Genomic DNA, 17,685 nt, shown 5'->3' on the forward strand with positions numbered 1-17,685 from the left:
TAGACTTAGATACTCCATGGTACAGAAGATAAAACAGGAACAGAAAAATAACAAGGGCATCTTAAAAGCCCCTTTCTCAATTAGGAGCCTAGTGAATATATTCAGCAAAAATGTGAGTAATTCAGTGGTTCATAAAATGATGTTTCTGAGAGCAGTGTGTCAGATATCAAAAATATGGTTATCAAGGAAACTAAATATAACTAGGGCATATTTAAAGATGCTGCTCTTATCCTAAGTGTTTATAAATTAATATAGGCTATCTCCCCGTTAGAGAAAATTAAAGGTTTTGGTAAAAGACTTGATACTTGCTGGCTTTTAATAAGGATGAAGGTTTCCTAAGTAAAGTATAAAAACAACATAGAAAGATTCCAGAAGTGGCTCTCTGAGGGAGCGTATGACTTAGTGTGGTCTTTGTTAGCTTCCACCATGGCGTACCATGGCCAGGTTCCAAAGTGCAGAAAGAAGTTGGTGCAGCCCATCAACCTTATCTTCAGATATTTGTAAAATAGATTTCAGATTTAGGTGTGGCTTTATGAGCAAGTGAATATGTGGCTAGAAGCCTGTATCTTTGGTTTTGATGAGTATATGAACCTCATAGTAGATGATGCAGAAGAGATTCAATCTAAAAGTCTAGAAAACAATTAGAGCGGATCATGCTAAAAAGAGATAATATTACTCTGCATCAAAGTGTCTCCACCTAGAAATGACTTAATGAAGTGAGAAATTATTGAGAAGCAATACAGTTTGTGTTTTTTAGGTGTCCTTTGTTGGGAGAATAGTTCTTACACATTTATTCATATTGGTTTACAATACCCTTATATTACTACCAGATGACAATAAATGATGTTGAATTGTGTGTTTTTTTTTTTTAATAACATAGAAAGGAAGCCATGAAGAAAGTGACTCAAGGTAGAAGAAACAGAAAGAATTAAAAAGGATATGCAAGTGAAGAAAACAAATGAGGCAACTTTGCTATCAATATAGCTAAGTGATTAATATTCTCATAGTAGCAAATCCAGGATAATTCAAACTAAAAGTTATACAATTGGGGGTTAGGGTGGAGGTAGAGGACATGAGACTGCACCTCTCACATCTCCTACTGGAGATGACCCCAGCTACTATGTTCTGAATCCATCACACTTCTCAAAGATGCTCCAAACCAATGACTGAGCATGGCAGGAATATTAAGGTAGGCCCATAAGACAAGGGACTCCTCTAATGGGCAATTTTGACTTAAAGATTCCCCATCAGCTTTGCCAAATAGTTTTAGGACTGCAAATTTTTTCTTTCCTTCCTTCTCACCCTCCCTCCTACAGAGGATCAAGATGCAACCCAGTTCATTAACTTTTCAAGCCTCTTGCAGTTACACACCATTTTAAGAAGGTTAACCCTTCTTAAATTCACACAAACTAAGACTTGGCCTTTTGAGCTCTTCTAATTTTACACATTACCAGGTAGAATAACTAAAAAGCTCAACAAGAACATAAGCATACAAATGAAAATACCTAGATATTTCAGTACTATGATGATAAATCCTATCTAATAAAAGAGTAATATGCAAATTAACCCTCATTCCACTATACCCACAAGCCACACCCACCAGCCACGCCCACCAGCCAATCAGGAGCAAATATGCAAATAAACCCAACCAAGATGGCTACGGCCACAGAGAGCAGGAGGGAGGCTTGGGTTTCCCCAGCAATGGAGGAAGCCAAGCTTTCCGCCTGCCCTTGCTGGGCTAGGCCTCCACTCAAGGCTACATAGTTTCAATGATAGAAGATACATAAACCCAAACAGAAATGGCGGCAGCCACGGAGCTGGGAGAGGCTAGGGTTGCCCCCCGGTGATGGAGGAAGCCAAGCTTTCCGCACACCCTGGCCAGCCCAGGCCTCCGCTTAAGGCTACAAAGTTTCAATTATAGAAGATACATAAAACCAAACAGAAATGGCTGCCGCCATGGAGCAAGCAGAAGGCTTGGCTCCACTCCAGGCCACAAAGTTTCAATTGTAGAAGATAAATAAACCCCAGATACCAGGGCCTCTGCTTGGGTCACCAGGGGGCGTGGCCGACCTGCAAACCACCACAGGCCCCTTGCCCAGGCCGCCCCATACCCCAAGGGAACCCCCACCCTGATCCGGGACACCCTTCAGGGCAAACCAGCTGGCCCCCACCTGTGCACCAGGCCTCTATCCTATCTAATAAAAGAGTAATATGCAGATTGACCATCACTCCAACACACAAGATGGCTGCCCCATGTGGTCAAAGATCCTGCCCCCATGTGGGCACAAGATAGCCACCACAAGATGGCCAGTAAGGGAGGGCAGTTGGGAGGGACCAGGCCTGCAAGGGAGGCCAGTTGTGGGCGATCAAGCCTTCAAGGGAGGGCAGTTAGGGGTGACCAAGCCGGCAGAGGAGGGAAGTTGGGGGCGACCAGGCCTGCAGGGAAAGGCAGTTGGGAGGGACTCAGGCCTGCAGGGGAGAGCAGTTGGGGGGTACCAGGTCTGCAGGGGAGGGCAGTTAGGGGTGACCAGGCCTGCAGGGGAGGGCAGTTAGGGGAAAACAGGCTGGCAGGGGAGCAGTTACACATCAATCAGGCTGGCAGGAGAGTGGTTAGGGGGTGATCAGGCTGGCAGGCAGAAGTGGTTAGGGGCAATCAGGAAGGCAGGCAGGTGAGCAGTTGGGAGCCAGCAGTCCTGGATTGTGAGAGGGATGTCCGACTGCCCATTTAGACCTGATCCCAGGGATCGGGCCTAAACGGGGAGTCAGACATCCCTTGAGGGGTCCCAGAATGGAGAGGGTGCAGGCTGGGCTGAGGGACCCCCCCCCCCGTCCCCCATGCACGAATTTTGTGCACCGGGCCTCTAGTTTAAAAATAAAAAACTGTATGAAGCAGAATTAAAACACAGAGGCTAAGAATTTAAATACAAAAAGTAAATACTGCCCTAGCTGGTTTGACTCAGTGGACAGAGCGCCGGCCTGTGGACTGAAGGTTCATTTCCGGTCAAGGCACATGCCTGGGTTGTGGGCTCAATCCCCAGGAAGCAGCTGATCAATGATTCTCTCTCATCATTGATGTTTCTCTCTCTCTCTCTCTCTCTCTCCCTTTCTCTCTGAAATAAATAAAAATATATTTTAAAAAGTAAATACTGAAAAAGGTAAAAGAAAATATTAGTAATATGTGGGAACAAGAAGTAAAAAAAAGAATTTATTAGAAATACTATGTAAGAATGTCCATCTACATTAATGGCAGGCTAAGTATGAATCAACCCTCCTGCTGAAGGCAACTAAAATAGCTAAATGAATACAAGAAGTATTTTTTACAAAGCATCAAAGAACTAATAAGATATTTATCTAGAAGAGGGCTTAAAACCAAAAGGGTAAGTACACAAAATATTTACAAAAACTGATCACATACTAGGCCATAAACCAAGTCACAACAAATTTCAAAAGATCATAATCATACAGAAAATGTTATCTGATCACAAAGCAACCGTAATAAAAAAACAAAAACAACAAAAAGCTTTTTAGAAAAAAAAGATAACTAAAAAAAAAAAAAAAGGTACAGAAATTAGGAACTATAGTTGCAAATAATCCGTAAGTCAAAAAAGAAATCATAATGGAAATACAAAAATATAACAAACTGATTAATAATAAAAATACTACAAATCAAAGCTAATAAAAATTATTAGCCTTAAATAAATATATACTATTCTTGAATACTTACATACATATTTATTTCCTGAAAATATACTATAGATGCATTCCTATAAATTCTTGCATTCTGTAGAACTGCATACTAAATAGAACAGGGTTTATGAAAAAAGTACTGAAGCAAACAACTAAAGAATCCATGCAACCTTGTAACAAAACACTAACCTAAATAATAATCCTAATAAAAATGCTACCACAGTTAAAAAGACATGTTAAATTCTTCATAAAGCTGTACATACATACATATAACAGTTTGCGTGTGTTTTTTTTTTAACTAGCTTGATGACAGTGGGTGTAACAAGAGGCTGCTGAGTTATAAACACCAAGAACAAAATGTCCAAAGACTGGGCATTGTATAACAGATATTTTTAAGGCAACATACATGGCTAACCTGGGCCCAGAGGAGGATCAGGTAAATGGGCATCATGTACAGTACTGTATTCCTCTGAGAATTCAGGTACATTCAGCTGGATTTACATATTTTATGTTAAATTGCTGGAATAATGAAGTCAATATTACATCCCAAGAAACTTCTAATCATGAGTACTAAAACTATGAAACATTCTTTCCCTCTTCTATTATACTCTAAGTAGAATGAAAGTGAGAGCATAAATAATCAATGTTTGAATAATTTAGAACTGGGAAAAGGATGTCTACAAGTTATAGCAGGTTTGAAACAACCAAAAGATTTGAGCATTTCATTCCTCTGCAAAAAGTTACCAGACTCAGTGAAGACAAATTCTATGCCGGTCAAAAAGAAGTTCTATAATTTTATAAATAGGATTCTTGTATTAATTTATCATGTTAATGATGATACCCTGTTGAGAACTCATATCACAATTTAATTTTACCATCACCTAAGTTTAGCAGAACAAAATTTCGTATTTAGTCTTAAGTAAGCAATTTTGTTTTTCTTGTTGTTTTGTGTGTGTGTGTGTGTGTGTGTGTGTGTGTGTGTGTGTGTGTGTGTGTTTTGTTGTTAATCCTCACCTGAGGACCTTTATCCACTGATTTTTTTTTGGGTTGGGGGAGAGTAGAAGGAAGGGGGAGAGACAGAGAGAAAGAGAAACATCCATGTGAGAGAGACATATTGATTTGGTTGCCTCCCACACACAACTGGGGCTGGTACTGAGCCTGAAACCAAGGTACGTGCCTTTGACAGGAATCAAACCAGTGAACCATCAGTCTGTGGGCCAGTGCTCTATCCACTGAGCCAAACTGGCTAGGGCAAGCAATTGTTAAATTTATTAGCAATGGGAGAGAAAACAAGATGGCGGCATAGGTAAGCACCTAAACTGCTGCCACACACAACAATTTCAAAACTACAACTAAAAGACAGAACGGACACCATCCAGAACCACAGGAAAGCTGGCTGAGTGAAAATTCTACAACTAGAAGGAAAGAGAAAAGCTCACAGAGAATTGGAGGTACGGCAAAGGGTCTTTGTGCATGCAGAGAGGAAGGGCAGCTGAGAGCCTGGCTGACTTTCTCTGGCAGAAGGGGGAAGGAAGCCCCCGACCGCACTGAACCCCAGTTCTGACTGCACTGAACCCCAGTTCCAGGCGAGCCCCTGGGGACCCACGCTCTTGTGGGGGAAATCTGGACTCTCGGGTGGAGACTCGGGAGCCGGGGAAGGCAGAGGTCTGAAGGCGTGCGCGTGCCAGTGCGCACAAAGGGTGCAGAGGTTGCCACAGGCTTTCCCTAGTGGAAGGGAGTCAGAAGCTCCTGACTGCACTGAGCCCCAGTTCTGACTACACTGAACCCCAGTTCCAGGCGAGCCCCTGGGGACCCACACTCTTGTGGGGGGAATCTGGACTCTCGGGCCGAGACTTAGGAGCCGGGGAAGGCAGAGGTCTGAAGGCACGCGCGTGCACGCAAGGGCAAGGCTGACTGGAAGCCAAGACCGTCTGCTCCGCCCTGAGACTCCACCCCATCCAAGCTGAGCACAGAGGCTATTGCAATTTGGCAAGTCTAATCCTATAAGGCTGTCTCCAGCACCGAACTTCTCCCAGCATAGACACAGCTGATCCTTACAGCCAACTGGCCTGGAGGTCAATTCCTCCCAGTGATACCAACAATCAAGACTTAATTACAACAAGGCTGTACACACAGTCCACAAAGGAGTGCACCAAGAGTGTCCACCTCAGGTTAACTGGGGAGGCCGACCCACTGGGCCATATAGGAAACCTAGCACACAAATTTACCCTACCAACTCAGGGAAGCAGTGAAAATGCGGCATCAAAGAAACAGATCACAAAAGAAAGAAATGGAGGAAAACAAATGACTGGATATAGAATTCAAAAACCACGGTTATAAGGCTTTTCAAGAATATCCTAGAAAAGGCCGATAAATATAATGAGACCCTCGAAGTTATGAAAAAGGACCAACTAGAAATTAAACATACACTGACTGAAATAAAAAATATTATACAGAGACCCAAAAACAGTCTAGAGGAACACAAGAATGAAGTCAAAGAATTGAAATACAAAGAAGCAAAACACACTCAACCAAAAAAGCAAAAAGCAAAAAAAAAATCCAAAAAGTTGAAGATAGTGTAAGAAGACTCTGGGACAACTTCAAGCGTACCAACATCAGAATTATGGGGGTGCCAGAAGAAGAGAGAGAGCAAGATATTGAAAACCTATTTGAAGAAATAATGACCGAAAACTTCCCCCACCTGGTGAAAGAAATAGACTTACAAGTCCAGGAAGCGCACAGAACCCCAAACAAAAGGAATCCAAAGAGGACCACACCAAGACACATCATAATTAAAATGCCAAGAGCAAAAGACAAAGAGAGAATATTAAAAGCAGCAAGAGAAAAACAGTTAATTACCTACAAGGGAGCACCCATACGACTGTCAGCTGATTTCTCAACAGAAACTATGCAGGCCAGATGGGAGTGGCAAGAAATTTTCAATGTGATGAATAGCAAGAACCTACAACCAAGATTACTCTACCCAGCAAAGCTATCATTCAGAATTGAAGGTCAGATGAAGAGCTTCACAGATAAGAAAAAGCTAAAGGAGTTCATCACCACCAAACCAGTATTATATGAAATGCTGAAAGGTATTCTTAAAGAAGAGGAAGAAGAAAAAAGTAAAGATAAAAATTATGAACAACAAATACATATCTATCAACAAGTGAACCTAAAAATCAAGTGAATTAAAAACCTGAGGAACAGAATAATCTGGTGAATATAATAGAATCAGGGGCATAGAAAGGGAGTGGACTGATAATTCTCAGGGGGAAAAGGGTATGGGGGGTTCATGAAGAGACTGGACCAAAATCATACACCTATGGATGAGGACAGTGAGGGGGGAGGTAAGGGCAGAAGGTGGGGTAGGAACCGGGTTGAGGGGAGCTATGGGGGGAAAAAGGAGAAACAATTGTAATAATCTGAATAAAGATTTATTTAAAAAAATTTATTAGCAATGATGGAAAAGTTACCAGTTGGTTTGAAATTAACACCTTCATCCATTGTTATCAAGTCCAGAGATGATAAATCATTCAGATTCTTCAAACATAAATCTGTTCAATTGTAGAAAACATTTTTATTTTAGCAAAATAAGGAAGCAGCACAAAATAAAATTTATTATTAAATATGCTAAAGTTATATTTGTAATTGTTCTGGGAAGAACTGTAATCCCTACTTAAGTGGTAATAAAAAGCTTATTTTAATAAAAGAGTTGATAATATGCTAAAAAGATTTTCTAATAGTAACAATGAAACAAATAACAAGTGATAAAATAGCATTTTCAACTTGGAGCTTTTAAAATAACATATATGTATTAATTCATTTAATCCTCAAAATAACACAATAAGGTAGGTATATTAATATTATTTCCTGTACAAGTTAAAGGAAACTAGAAAATAGGCTAAGTAACTTGCTGTAGGTCTAAGTAACCACTTTGTTATATGACTTTAAAAAAGGCATTGGTCTCCTTTTTTAACTTTTATCAAAGATATATACACACAGAGGATCCAAGATGGGGGCGTAGGTAAACACCTAAACTGCTGCCTCGCACAACAATTTCAAAACTACAACTAAAAGACAAAACGTCTATCACCCAGAACCACGGGAAAGCTGGCTGAGTGGAAGTTCTACAACTAGAAGGAAAGAGAAAAGAGCAGTGAGACGTGCACAAGTGCTGAAAAGCTGAGTTACGGAGGCGCGTGAATCGGGCTTGCGGCGGGTGACTGGGAGTGCTGCTTTTTTCAACCCAAAGGGAGACAAGCTCCCAATTTTCTGAACTCCAGTTTCTGGGGAGATGCGGGGGACCCCAACTCCTATGGGAAGAAGCTGGACTGTCTGCCATGGGGTCGGAAAGTGAGGGTGGCTTGCTTGCAGGGCTGCGTGCAGAATTAATTGTTTACTGTGCTGGGGTGCAGTCGGAGACGCAGAGCCGGCTAACTGGCAGCCATCACTGTTTGCCACGCCCTAGCTTAGTGATGCCCTGAGACCCCGCTCCGCACAATCTACAAACCCACCCAAGCTCCAAGCAGCGGCTTTAGCATATGAATGGCCTGCCCTATTGCAGCTTAACCTAGCAAACTTGCAGCCCGGGTCAGACAGCTCCAAAACCTCCAAACCCCAAGCAAAGAGGAGAAAACTGTAGTTCTCACTGTAGCGCCTGCTTGGTAGCCTCAGACAGTAGCTGACCTGCACCCCATTGGAGATCCAGAAGCCAGTGTACCTAGTGGTCAGTGTGAGACACCAGATTTCAACTCCTCACATCCATAAGTGACACATTCAAGAGGCAGACTCAGTGAGCACCAAAGCCCCACTGAAACAAGTCCTGCACCATAAGTGTGTCTCCAGCGCAGCAGTTCTTCCATTATAGACACAGCGGGTCCTCACAGCCAATTGGCCTGGAGGTCAATTCCTCCCAGTGTACCAACAGCAATCAAGGCTTAACTACACCAAGACTTTGCACTCAGCCCACAAAGGGGTGTACCAAAGGCGTCCACCTCAGGTCATTGGGGAGGCTGAGCTACTGGCCCCTGAGCTACTGGTCACCTACCACACAAAGCCACTCCATCAACACAAGGAAGCAGCAAAATGCGGAGACAAAGAAACATGTCACGAATGAAAGAAATGGAGGAAAGCAAACTACTGGACGACATAGAGTTCAGAACCACATTTATAAGGTTACTCAAGAATCTTCTAAAAACCGCCGAGAAACTTGATGAGACCTCCGAGGAGCTTAGTGAGACCTTCAAGGACCTTAATTAGAATGCCAAAAAAAAAAAAAAAATGGAAAAGGACCAGTCAGAAATTAAGCATACACTGTCTAAAATAAAGAATATACAGAAACTCAACTGTAGATCAACGTACCCCAAGAATCAAATCAAAGATCTGAAATATGAGAAAACAAAAAACACCCAACCAGAAAAACAAAAAGAAAAAAGAATCCAAAAATATGAAGATAATGTAAGGAGCCTCTGGGACAACTTTAAGCGTACCAACATCCGAATTTTTGGGGTGCCAGAAGAAGAGAGAGAGCAAAATATTGAAAACCTATTAGAAGAAATAATGACAGAAAACTTTCCCTACCTGGTGAAAGAAATAGACTTACAAGTTCAGGAAGCGCACAGAACCCCATACAAGAGGAATCCAAAGAGGACCACACCAAGATACATCATAATTAAAATGCCAAGAGCAAAAGACAAAGAGAGAATCTTGAAAGCAGCAAGAGAAAAACGGTTAGTTACCTACAAGAGAGTACCCATACGACTGTCAGCTGATTTCTCGGCAGAAACTATGCAGGCCAGAAGGGAGTGGCAAGAAATATTCAAAGTGATGAACAGCAAGAACCTACAACCAAGATTACTCTACCCAGCAAAGCTATCATTCAGAGTTGAAGGTCAGATAAAGAGCTTCACAGATAAGAAAAAGCTAAAGGAGTTCATCACCACCAAACCAGAATTACATGAAATGCTGAAGGGTATTCTTTAAGAAGAGGAAGAAGAAGAAAAAGGTAAAGATAAAAATTATGAACAACAAAATGACATCAAATACATACCTATCAAGAAGTGATTCTAAAAATCAAGTGAATAAAAAAATCTGAAGAACAGAATGGACTGGTGAATATAATAGAATCAGGGACATAGAAAGGGAGTGTACTGACAATTCTCAGGGGGAAGGGGGTGTGAGGGGTGCGGGAAGAGATGGGAAGAGATTGGACAAAAATCTTACACCTATGGATGAAGACAGTGGCAGGCGGTAAGGGCATGGGGTGGGGTGGGGAATCAGGTGTAGGGGAGCTATGGGGGGGAAAAAAGAGGAACACCTGTAATAATCTGAACAATAAAGATTTATTTAAAAAAATGAAAAAGTAAAAGTAAAAATAAATACATGAGTAGAAATTTTAAAAATGTATTCTTAAAATGAAATTTGAAATTGTGTTAAATTGATAAATAAATTTGGAATGATCTTTAAAAAAAAAGATATATACACACAAAGTATAGAGTCAAATAGTTCTAAAAGATAAAGAGTCAAACAGTTCTAAAAGATTGTTCCAAAAAACACCAGTCTTTCCCCTTCTCTGAGTTTGCCACTCTTAGGGCAACCACTTATGATTATTTTAACTGATGCTTTTGGTATTTATCTGACTATGGCACTATCACTACTTGGAAGGAACCTCTGATAGGAAGCAATGCAAGTCACTTGAACTGATGGATGGGGATCAGAGTAGTAGGCCACTGCTTAGAGTGCCCTCTCTGTCCCATGCTATAAAGGCCCAGGAGATTGGAAACAGTTCAGAGCAGAGCCTGGGATTGCCACAACCTGTTCAAGCTTAGGCAGCTTGATCATTTTAATTGTTCTGTTAAGTAAGGCTTTGGAAGGTTTTGCTAATTTTCTTAATTACCCACTATTAATTTAACCTTCAGAAAATTAATCTGCTAAAGAAGAATGCTTACTAATGCTGAGCACTATTCTAAGGTTCAGGTTTATAGCAGTGGGCAAGACAAGGTTCCTTCTCTATAGAACTTTTTAATGAAGAAAGCAATCAATACACAAATAATAAATAATACAGTTTCAGGTATTGAAAGGTACTAACTATGAAGGAAAATAAAGCTGAGAAAGGACCTAGTGAATTACAGATTTTAGCTTTTAACTAAAGCTTATGTGTATTTCTGATACAAAGCTACATAATTTCTGATATAAAGTAAGGGTATAGTCATCCTAATTTTCAACATACATAAACACATCAGCTTTCCTAAGAACACAAAAATAGCAATAACAACATGGAAATCATTTTGCCTTCCCCGCTTAAGGGTGGGTTTAACTAAAGTACTAGTAGTCCAGGAGAAACTCTTTGAGTAGCAGATTATTTGGACAAAGACCTAAATGAAAGGAAGGTGCAGGCCATGTAAAATATGTGACAAGTATTCCAAGAATAAGGAACAGATAGTAAAAAACCTGAAGTGGTAACAAGTTTGGTGTGTTTAAGGAACAGCAAAGGAGCCAACTGGGAAAGAGAATAGAATAAAAGAGAGGAAATTACAAGAGATGAAGTCAGAGAAATAGGCAGCAAGATATCAAGTAGGACTTTCTGGGCTCTGGTGAAAGTATGTATTTTATTCTAAGAGTGATGGGGAGCTACTGGAAGAAACTGAGCAAGAAAGTATAACCAAATTTAGAAACAGCACATTATATGCTAAGGAGCCTTCTTAAGAGAATTAAGGCAGACCTCCAAGGATACCAAAACATTATATTCAGTTCAAATATAGACAAAACTTAGCTACTCTATAATGACTGAAGATAAGGCAAATATAAAATGTGATTCTGCCAATTTAACAAAAGTTAAATCATTACAGTTACCAGAATATAGCAAGATTATTTCTTGGACTCTATGATTTCTTGTGTATTTGATCACCATGATTATGATATATGCTTTAAAAATTCCATTACAAAATTGGTCAACAAATAAAGGAAAGGAAGATATTCTGATGGAATTAATACATAGATTAAGAAAAAGGTGTATGTGCTGAACTTAATTTGGTGTGAAAAAGAAATAACTCATGTTATTTTTTTCTTCAAACAATAGGTTACTTTAAAAAAATAATTCCCAAAGAGTATTCTTACTTTCACAATAACTGACCTTTTTCATTAAAGTTTATAGAATATAATTTTTTTTGGAGGAAAATACATCTAACCTTGTAATTTTGCTTCAATTCCATCTTTGTTCAAACCAGATGCAAAACCTGTATAAGTTATGAAAATGTGTGAAAAATAAAATAGAATGGACTGAATTCATCTTTATAGGCTCAGTTTATACCCTAGTTAACTAGAAAAGTGTAGTCCAATTAAATATTAAATTAAAAAATAGCTTATGATTTTAAACAAAACTTACATCTATAGACAATAACCAGTGTTGAAATTCTTTCAATATCAAATGGCTTATCTTTTGCTTACTTGATTGTATAACAGTGACTTGGAATACTCTACATAATATTTTTCCTTAGAGATCTGAATGTTTTGCAACAAGTCAGGTTTTAATTTGATATTCAACAATCTCAAGTATTTTTATTTTATAACCTGTACCACATGAAAGAACCTTCTAGAAGCAACATAACCAGATGTGTGTTACCTTTAGAAGCAGAATGAAAATGCCAGCAGCAATGGTAGTACTATACACTTTGATATGATTGCTGGTTCAAATAAAATTCAAGACATTTTTTACTTTATTTTAAATAATTTTAGGCATTTTTGTTATTTTTACTTGAGTTAATTTTTTTTCCCTAAAATGTCTGATTTCAAACCTTACTGAAAGACTAGAGGTGAAATAATAATGATTTTTCACATTTGTCTATTCTTGCCTAATATATTTATGACTCTTGTTACTTCTGTTTCTGCTACCTATCAGTTTTTGTAATCTACTTTGTGACCTATTAAAATAAATATAGTTCCAACTGGTTTGAAAAATTACTACTTTTCCAAGTAAAAGTAACAAACCATAATGAGATGGATTTTTCAAGGCTCTGATATAAAGCAAAGTTGATCGTATCCATTCCAAAGCAATATTTACATCTGTGATGGTATGCAATACTATCTCTGCATTCAAATGTTCAATAAGATGTCTGTGCAAACTAATTGGAAAAAGAATTTTTGCATTAATAATACGTATTTCAAAGCCATAGCTCTTGCTGTTTTAAACTTCAATATTTTGAATAATTAAATAACTGAATAATATACTTATTACTACTTTAATAATTCATTAAGATAACTTAATTTTCAAAAATATAAGAGAAAACCATTATGTCAGTTCCACCTTTAGAAATATTATAGATTTCTCTCTATTCCATAGTTCTAGAAGACATTATTGTTTTAAAAAGAAGTGGGGAATGACAGCAAATAACAAGTGTTAGTAAGGACCTGGAGAAAAGTGAACCTTTTGTGCACTGTTGGTGGGACTGTGAACTAGTGCAGCCACTATGGAAAGCAGTATGGAGAGTCCTCAAAAAAATAAAAACAGAACTACCATATGACCTAGCAATTCCACTTCTGAGTATTTATCTAAAGAAAGCAAAAAACACTAATTTGAAAAGATATATGCATTCTTATGTTTACAATAGCCAAGATATGGAAGCAACCTAGGTGTCCATCGATAGATAAATGGATAAAGAAAATGTGGTACATATATACAATGGAACATTACTCAGCAAGAAAAAAGAATGAAATCTGGCCGTTTTTGACAACATAGATAGACCTAGACAGTATTACATTAAGTAAAATAAGTCAGACAGAGAAAAACAAATATATTATTTCACTTATACCTGTATGTGGAATCTAAAAAACAAAATGAAACAAAAACAAACTCATAGATACAGAGAATAAACTGATGGTTGCCAGAGGGGAGGAGGCCGGGGAGTTGAGCAGAAAAGGGAAGGGGGTTAAGAAGTACAAACTTCCAGTTATAAAATGAGTCACAGAGATGTAATGTATAGCATAGGGAATAGAGTTGAAAATATGGCAGTAACTATGTATGGTGACAGATAGTTATTAAACTTACTGTGTTGATCACTTTGTAAGGTATATAAATGTTGAATCACTGTTGTACACCTGAAACTAATATAATATTGTATGTTGCATGGCAACTATAATTAAAAAATGAATAAAATCTGTTCTGGCTGGATAGGTCAGTTGCTTAGAGCATCATTCTGATACCCCAAGGTTGTGGGTTCAATTGTGCAGGGCACATACAAGAATCAAACAATTAATGCATAAATAAGTGGAAAAGTAAATAGATGTTTCTCTCTCTCAACCCTATCTCTTCCTCTTGAATCAATAAATTAAAATAAATAAATAAAATGTCAAAAAAAACTAGGGTGTGGCCCTGACCGGTTTGGCTCAGTGGATAGAGCGTCGGCCTGTGGACTGAAGGGTCCTGGGTTCGATTCCGGTCAAAGGCATGTACCTTGGTTGTGGGCACATCCCCAGTAGGAGGTGTGCAGGAGGCAGCTGATTGATGTTTCTAACTCTCTATCCCTCTCCCTTCCTCTCTGTAAAAAAATCAATAAAATATATTTTTTAAAAAAAGCTAGGGTGTGAGTTATATCCTATTCCCTCCAAGAGGATTATAATCAAATACTTTACTAAAAGGACTCAGCTTGCTTATCTCTCTATAATTAAACAAATTTTAAATATGTAAAGAGAAGTAAAAATTATATTCCTCTTCATATGACTAATTTAGACTTTTATAACAAGGACACATGATACTGCATGCTAAGAAACACTGATGAATAAAAATATTGTATTATTTTTTAACTATTAAATTTCTTAAAAGGACATACATTTTCTAGTTAAGATACTGAAAAGTTTCAAGCAAATGGCCCACTCAAATTTCCCTTTAATATATTTTTAAAATATTGGCTATAGTAACAATATCTTGTTGGAATATTTTATTACCTGCTTTCTACAGTGTCACTACAAGCTAACATCTGAATATACTTCTCTTTTGTACTTAACCGAGTCATAATAACTGCAGTAGCTGTAGTGTCAAACTGGGGGAGAAAAACGTACATACACACACACACAAAGAGAGAGAGAAATTTAATAAACATGAGCACGTGTTGATACCAGTCCTTTTCAATAACTCAAGACTTTGATTCTATATTAAACAGTCCCTTGTATTAAATAACAGGTCAAAATGACCTTAAAAATACTTCTGAATTTGAATGTTAACTGAAATTTTAATTCAAAATCTCCTAAGAATATAGATATAAAAATACCACTTTGGTTTCAATATAACATAATTTTGGTAGTGGTGAAATTAAAACAATCTTAGGTAACTATATAAAAGTTGTAGTATTTGTTGTTCATACATAATCTAATTTATCCTATAAAATTAGAGATTTGTTTAACACAGTATTTTAATACTCTTTGAAAAGATATTCTTCCTAAATATTCCCTTAGTACCTATATGAATGACTTCTTTATTCAAGTATTTGTCAGAGGCATGTTTGGTAATATGTATGAGCTGATTTTTAATTGTCACAATACCTGGAGACCATTACTGGCATTGTGTGCTAGGATCCAGGGATGCTACATGTTCTGCAATGCATGACAGTCCTACACAATGAAAAACTGTCCCATACAAAATGCCAATAGCATCTCCATTTAGAGTAAAAAAACCAAACAAAGAAACTTTAACAACATACACATTCATAAACCCAACCATTTACCAACCAATGCTAGATGGAGTGGAGGGAGTATGTCTTTTTTAGTGAGACTTATTTTACTTCTACTCCTCCATTAAAGTAGATTGTCTAAGTTACATTTATTTTTAAAGCTAATCCAAAATCCAAATATGAAATCTTAATCTTTTGTTTAACAAAAAATACACAAAAAAAGGATTTGGACGTTTACTTTGTCTTTAAACTAAGTTACAAAAAGTAAAGTACTGTCACTTACTTGAGGTCGACCAGCTCTTCCAATCATCTGTAGAATATCTGTTTCACTGTACTCTTCAAACATTCCTCCAACATAATGCATTGTAGATTTTACAACTACTAAGTGAGCAGGCAAATTTACTCCCATAGCTAAAGTACTGGTAGTAACTGCATCAGATTAAAAAATATTACATTCAAGCCAATAATTTTAATGCTCAGGTAGGTATTTTCTTATAAAAGATGTATTTTTATAAATGTAGCAGACTCATACATATGGAATTTATTTAAAAACGAAGAAAACACTATAATGTAAAATAATACATCTTTTAAAATTATTAAATTCTCAATTTTCAAATTGCACTATGTGCAGTAACATGATAAAGAACTAAAACTGGCAACAAGTTTAGCTATAACATGTATTAGCACATGAATAGTTACATAATTTTGGACTTGAGAAAAAAGCATAAATAAGTCAGAATACTTGAGCTTTTTATTTTATTGTCTTAAAAATAATTTTCCAAAATATCTAATAATACCCACAAGAATATACTTTACTTACAAAGAGCTGGTAGATCTCCAACAGTAAAAGCTCCTTCAACTACTTTTCTATCTGACAGCTCCATACCAGCATGGTGATAAGCAACACCATGTATTAAGATATCTATAATAGAAATATATCACCTGTTATGTACTGTTAAGATTTAATCAGTAATTGACTCTTTTTAACTACAGCTGAAATACTATTCAAAAATTACCTTTAAACCTACCTCTCAGTTTTGAATCTCTTATGGAATACGCATGCTTCTGTAACCTATTTTAAAATACCATAAAATTATTGTGAGTTAGTTTAGAAAAACCTCTTAAATAGTTTATTTTGAGGCTAACAGATATAAAAATATTTTCACAATATCATTATTTGAAAACCATTTTTAAGAAGTAGAGAACATCTAACTTTCATAGTCAAAAATCCCTAATTTTACAACTCAGCAAAAAAAAAAAACACCAAAAACCAAATAACCTAATTTAAAAATGGGCAAAGGACCTAAACAGAAATTTGTCCAAAGAAGACATACAAAATGGCCAATCCCGTAGATGAAAGGGGAAATGCAAATTTCCTTTTTCACTAATCATCAGGGAAATGCAAATCAAAATTACAGTTAGATTGCACCTCATACCTGTTAGAATTGCTATTACCAAAAAGACAAGATAAATGGTGGAGACCATATGGAGACATGGGAGCCCTGTGCATTGTTGGTGGGAATATAAACTGGTACAGCCACCATGGAATATAGTATGGAGATTACTAAAAACTTAAAATAGACCCAGCAGTTGCACTTCTGGATTATATCCAAAGGATACAAAATCAGTATCTCAAAGAAGTATCTGTATTCCATGTTCATTACAGCCTTATTTCACAATAGTCAAGTATGGAAACAACTTTAAGTGTCCATTGACAGATGAAGGATAAAGAAGATATAGATATAGATATAAATATAGATATAGATATATAGAGATATAGATATCACATGCAATATTATTCAGCCTTAGAATAGAAGGAAATTCTACCTTTTTCAATAACATGGATGAAACTGGAGGGTTCAAATGTGTTAGAAACTCCCGAGAGATTAATCTTTTGGTGAGAGATTACAACAGATGTGGGATTGAATGTGGATTTTTAAAAAATGAAAACAGCAATATAAATAACATTTCAAGAAACCTAGCTATGAAATAAAGACAGAATCATAGCTGCACAAAGATTCATTATTTCACTTAATCCTCTGAATAAGTATTATCTTTATTTTACAGATGAGGAAACTGAAGCTTGGAGAGATCAAGTCACTTGAAAAGTTTACAAAATGAACCCAATTTTCTTATCTCTTCTAGATAATCCCTAAAAGTCTTTCTACCTCCAAGAAAAAAAATGAAAAAATATACCTCTGTTTCTGTTCCACAGTCATAATAAACTTAGCATTTTTCACAAGAACAGAAGCAGCCTGTTGCACACCTTTCCTTGTGGCACAAAACTAAAAATGAATGAATAGTTTTTGTATTACTCATATAAAAAGCTGAGCATTAC

The 17,685-nt window shown here is 37.3% G+C and overlaps 1 protein-coding gene and 1 pseudogene across 2 annotated transcripts in view; one reads left to right on the forward strand and one right to left on the reverse strand.

Annotated features, from left to right (window-relative positions):
* HFM1 (helicase for meiosis 1) overlaps positions 1-17,685 on the reverse strand; it is a gene marked incomplete at both ends in the record, with an annotated part of 94,301 nt that overhangs the window by 50,833 nt on the left and 25,783 nt on the right. The window contains 8 exons of the mRNA XM_080655944.1: positions 7,161-7,241; positions 11,874-11,921; positions 12,673-12,806; positions 14,626-14,720; positions 15,631-15,776; positions 16,168-16,269; positions 16,376-16,419; positions 17,544-17,632. Of these exons, the coding sequence (XP_080512070.1) occupies positions 7,161-7,241; positions 11,874-11,921; positions 12,673-12,806; positions 14,626-14,720; positions 15,631-15,776; positions 16,168-16,269; positions 16,376-16,419; positions 17,544-17,632 (739 nt within the window). The remainder of the gene's footprint in view (positions 1-7,160; positions 7,242-11,873; positions 11,922-12,672; positions 12,807-14,625; positions 14,721-15,630; positions 15,777-16,167; positions 16,270-16,375; positions 16,420-17,543; positions 17,633-17,685) is intronic.
* Positions 427-701, forward strand: LOC308242169 (small nuclear ribonucleoprotein E-like; annotated as a pseudogene). The gene has a single exon. The product of its transcript is annotated as a small nuclear ribonucleoprotein E-like (transcript).

This window comes from Plecotus auritus (genome assembly GCF_963455305.1).
Source record: "Plecotus auritus genome assembly, chromosome: 2".
Taxonomy (NCBI): Eukaryota; Metazoa; Chordata; class Mammalia; order Chiroptera; family Vespertilionidae; genus Plecotus; species Plecotus auritus.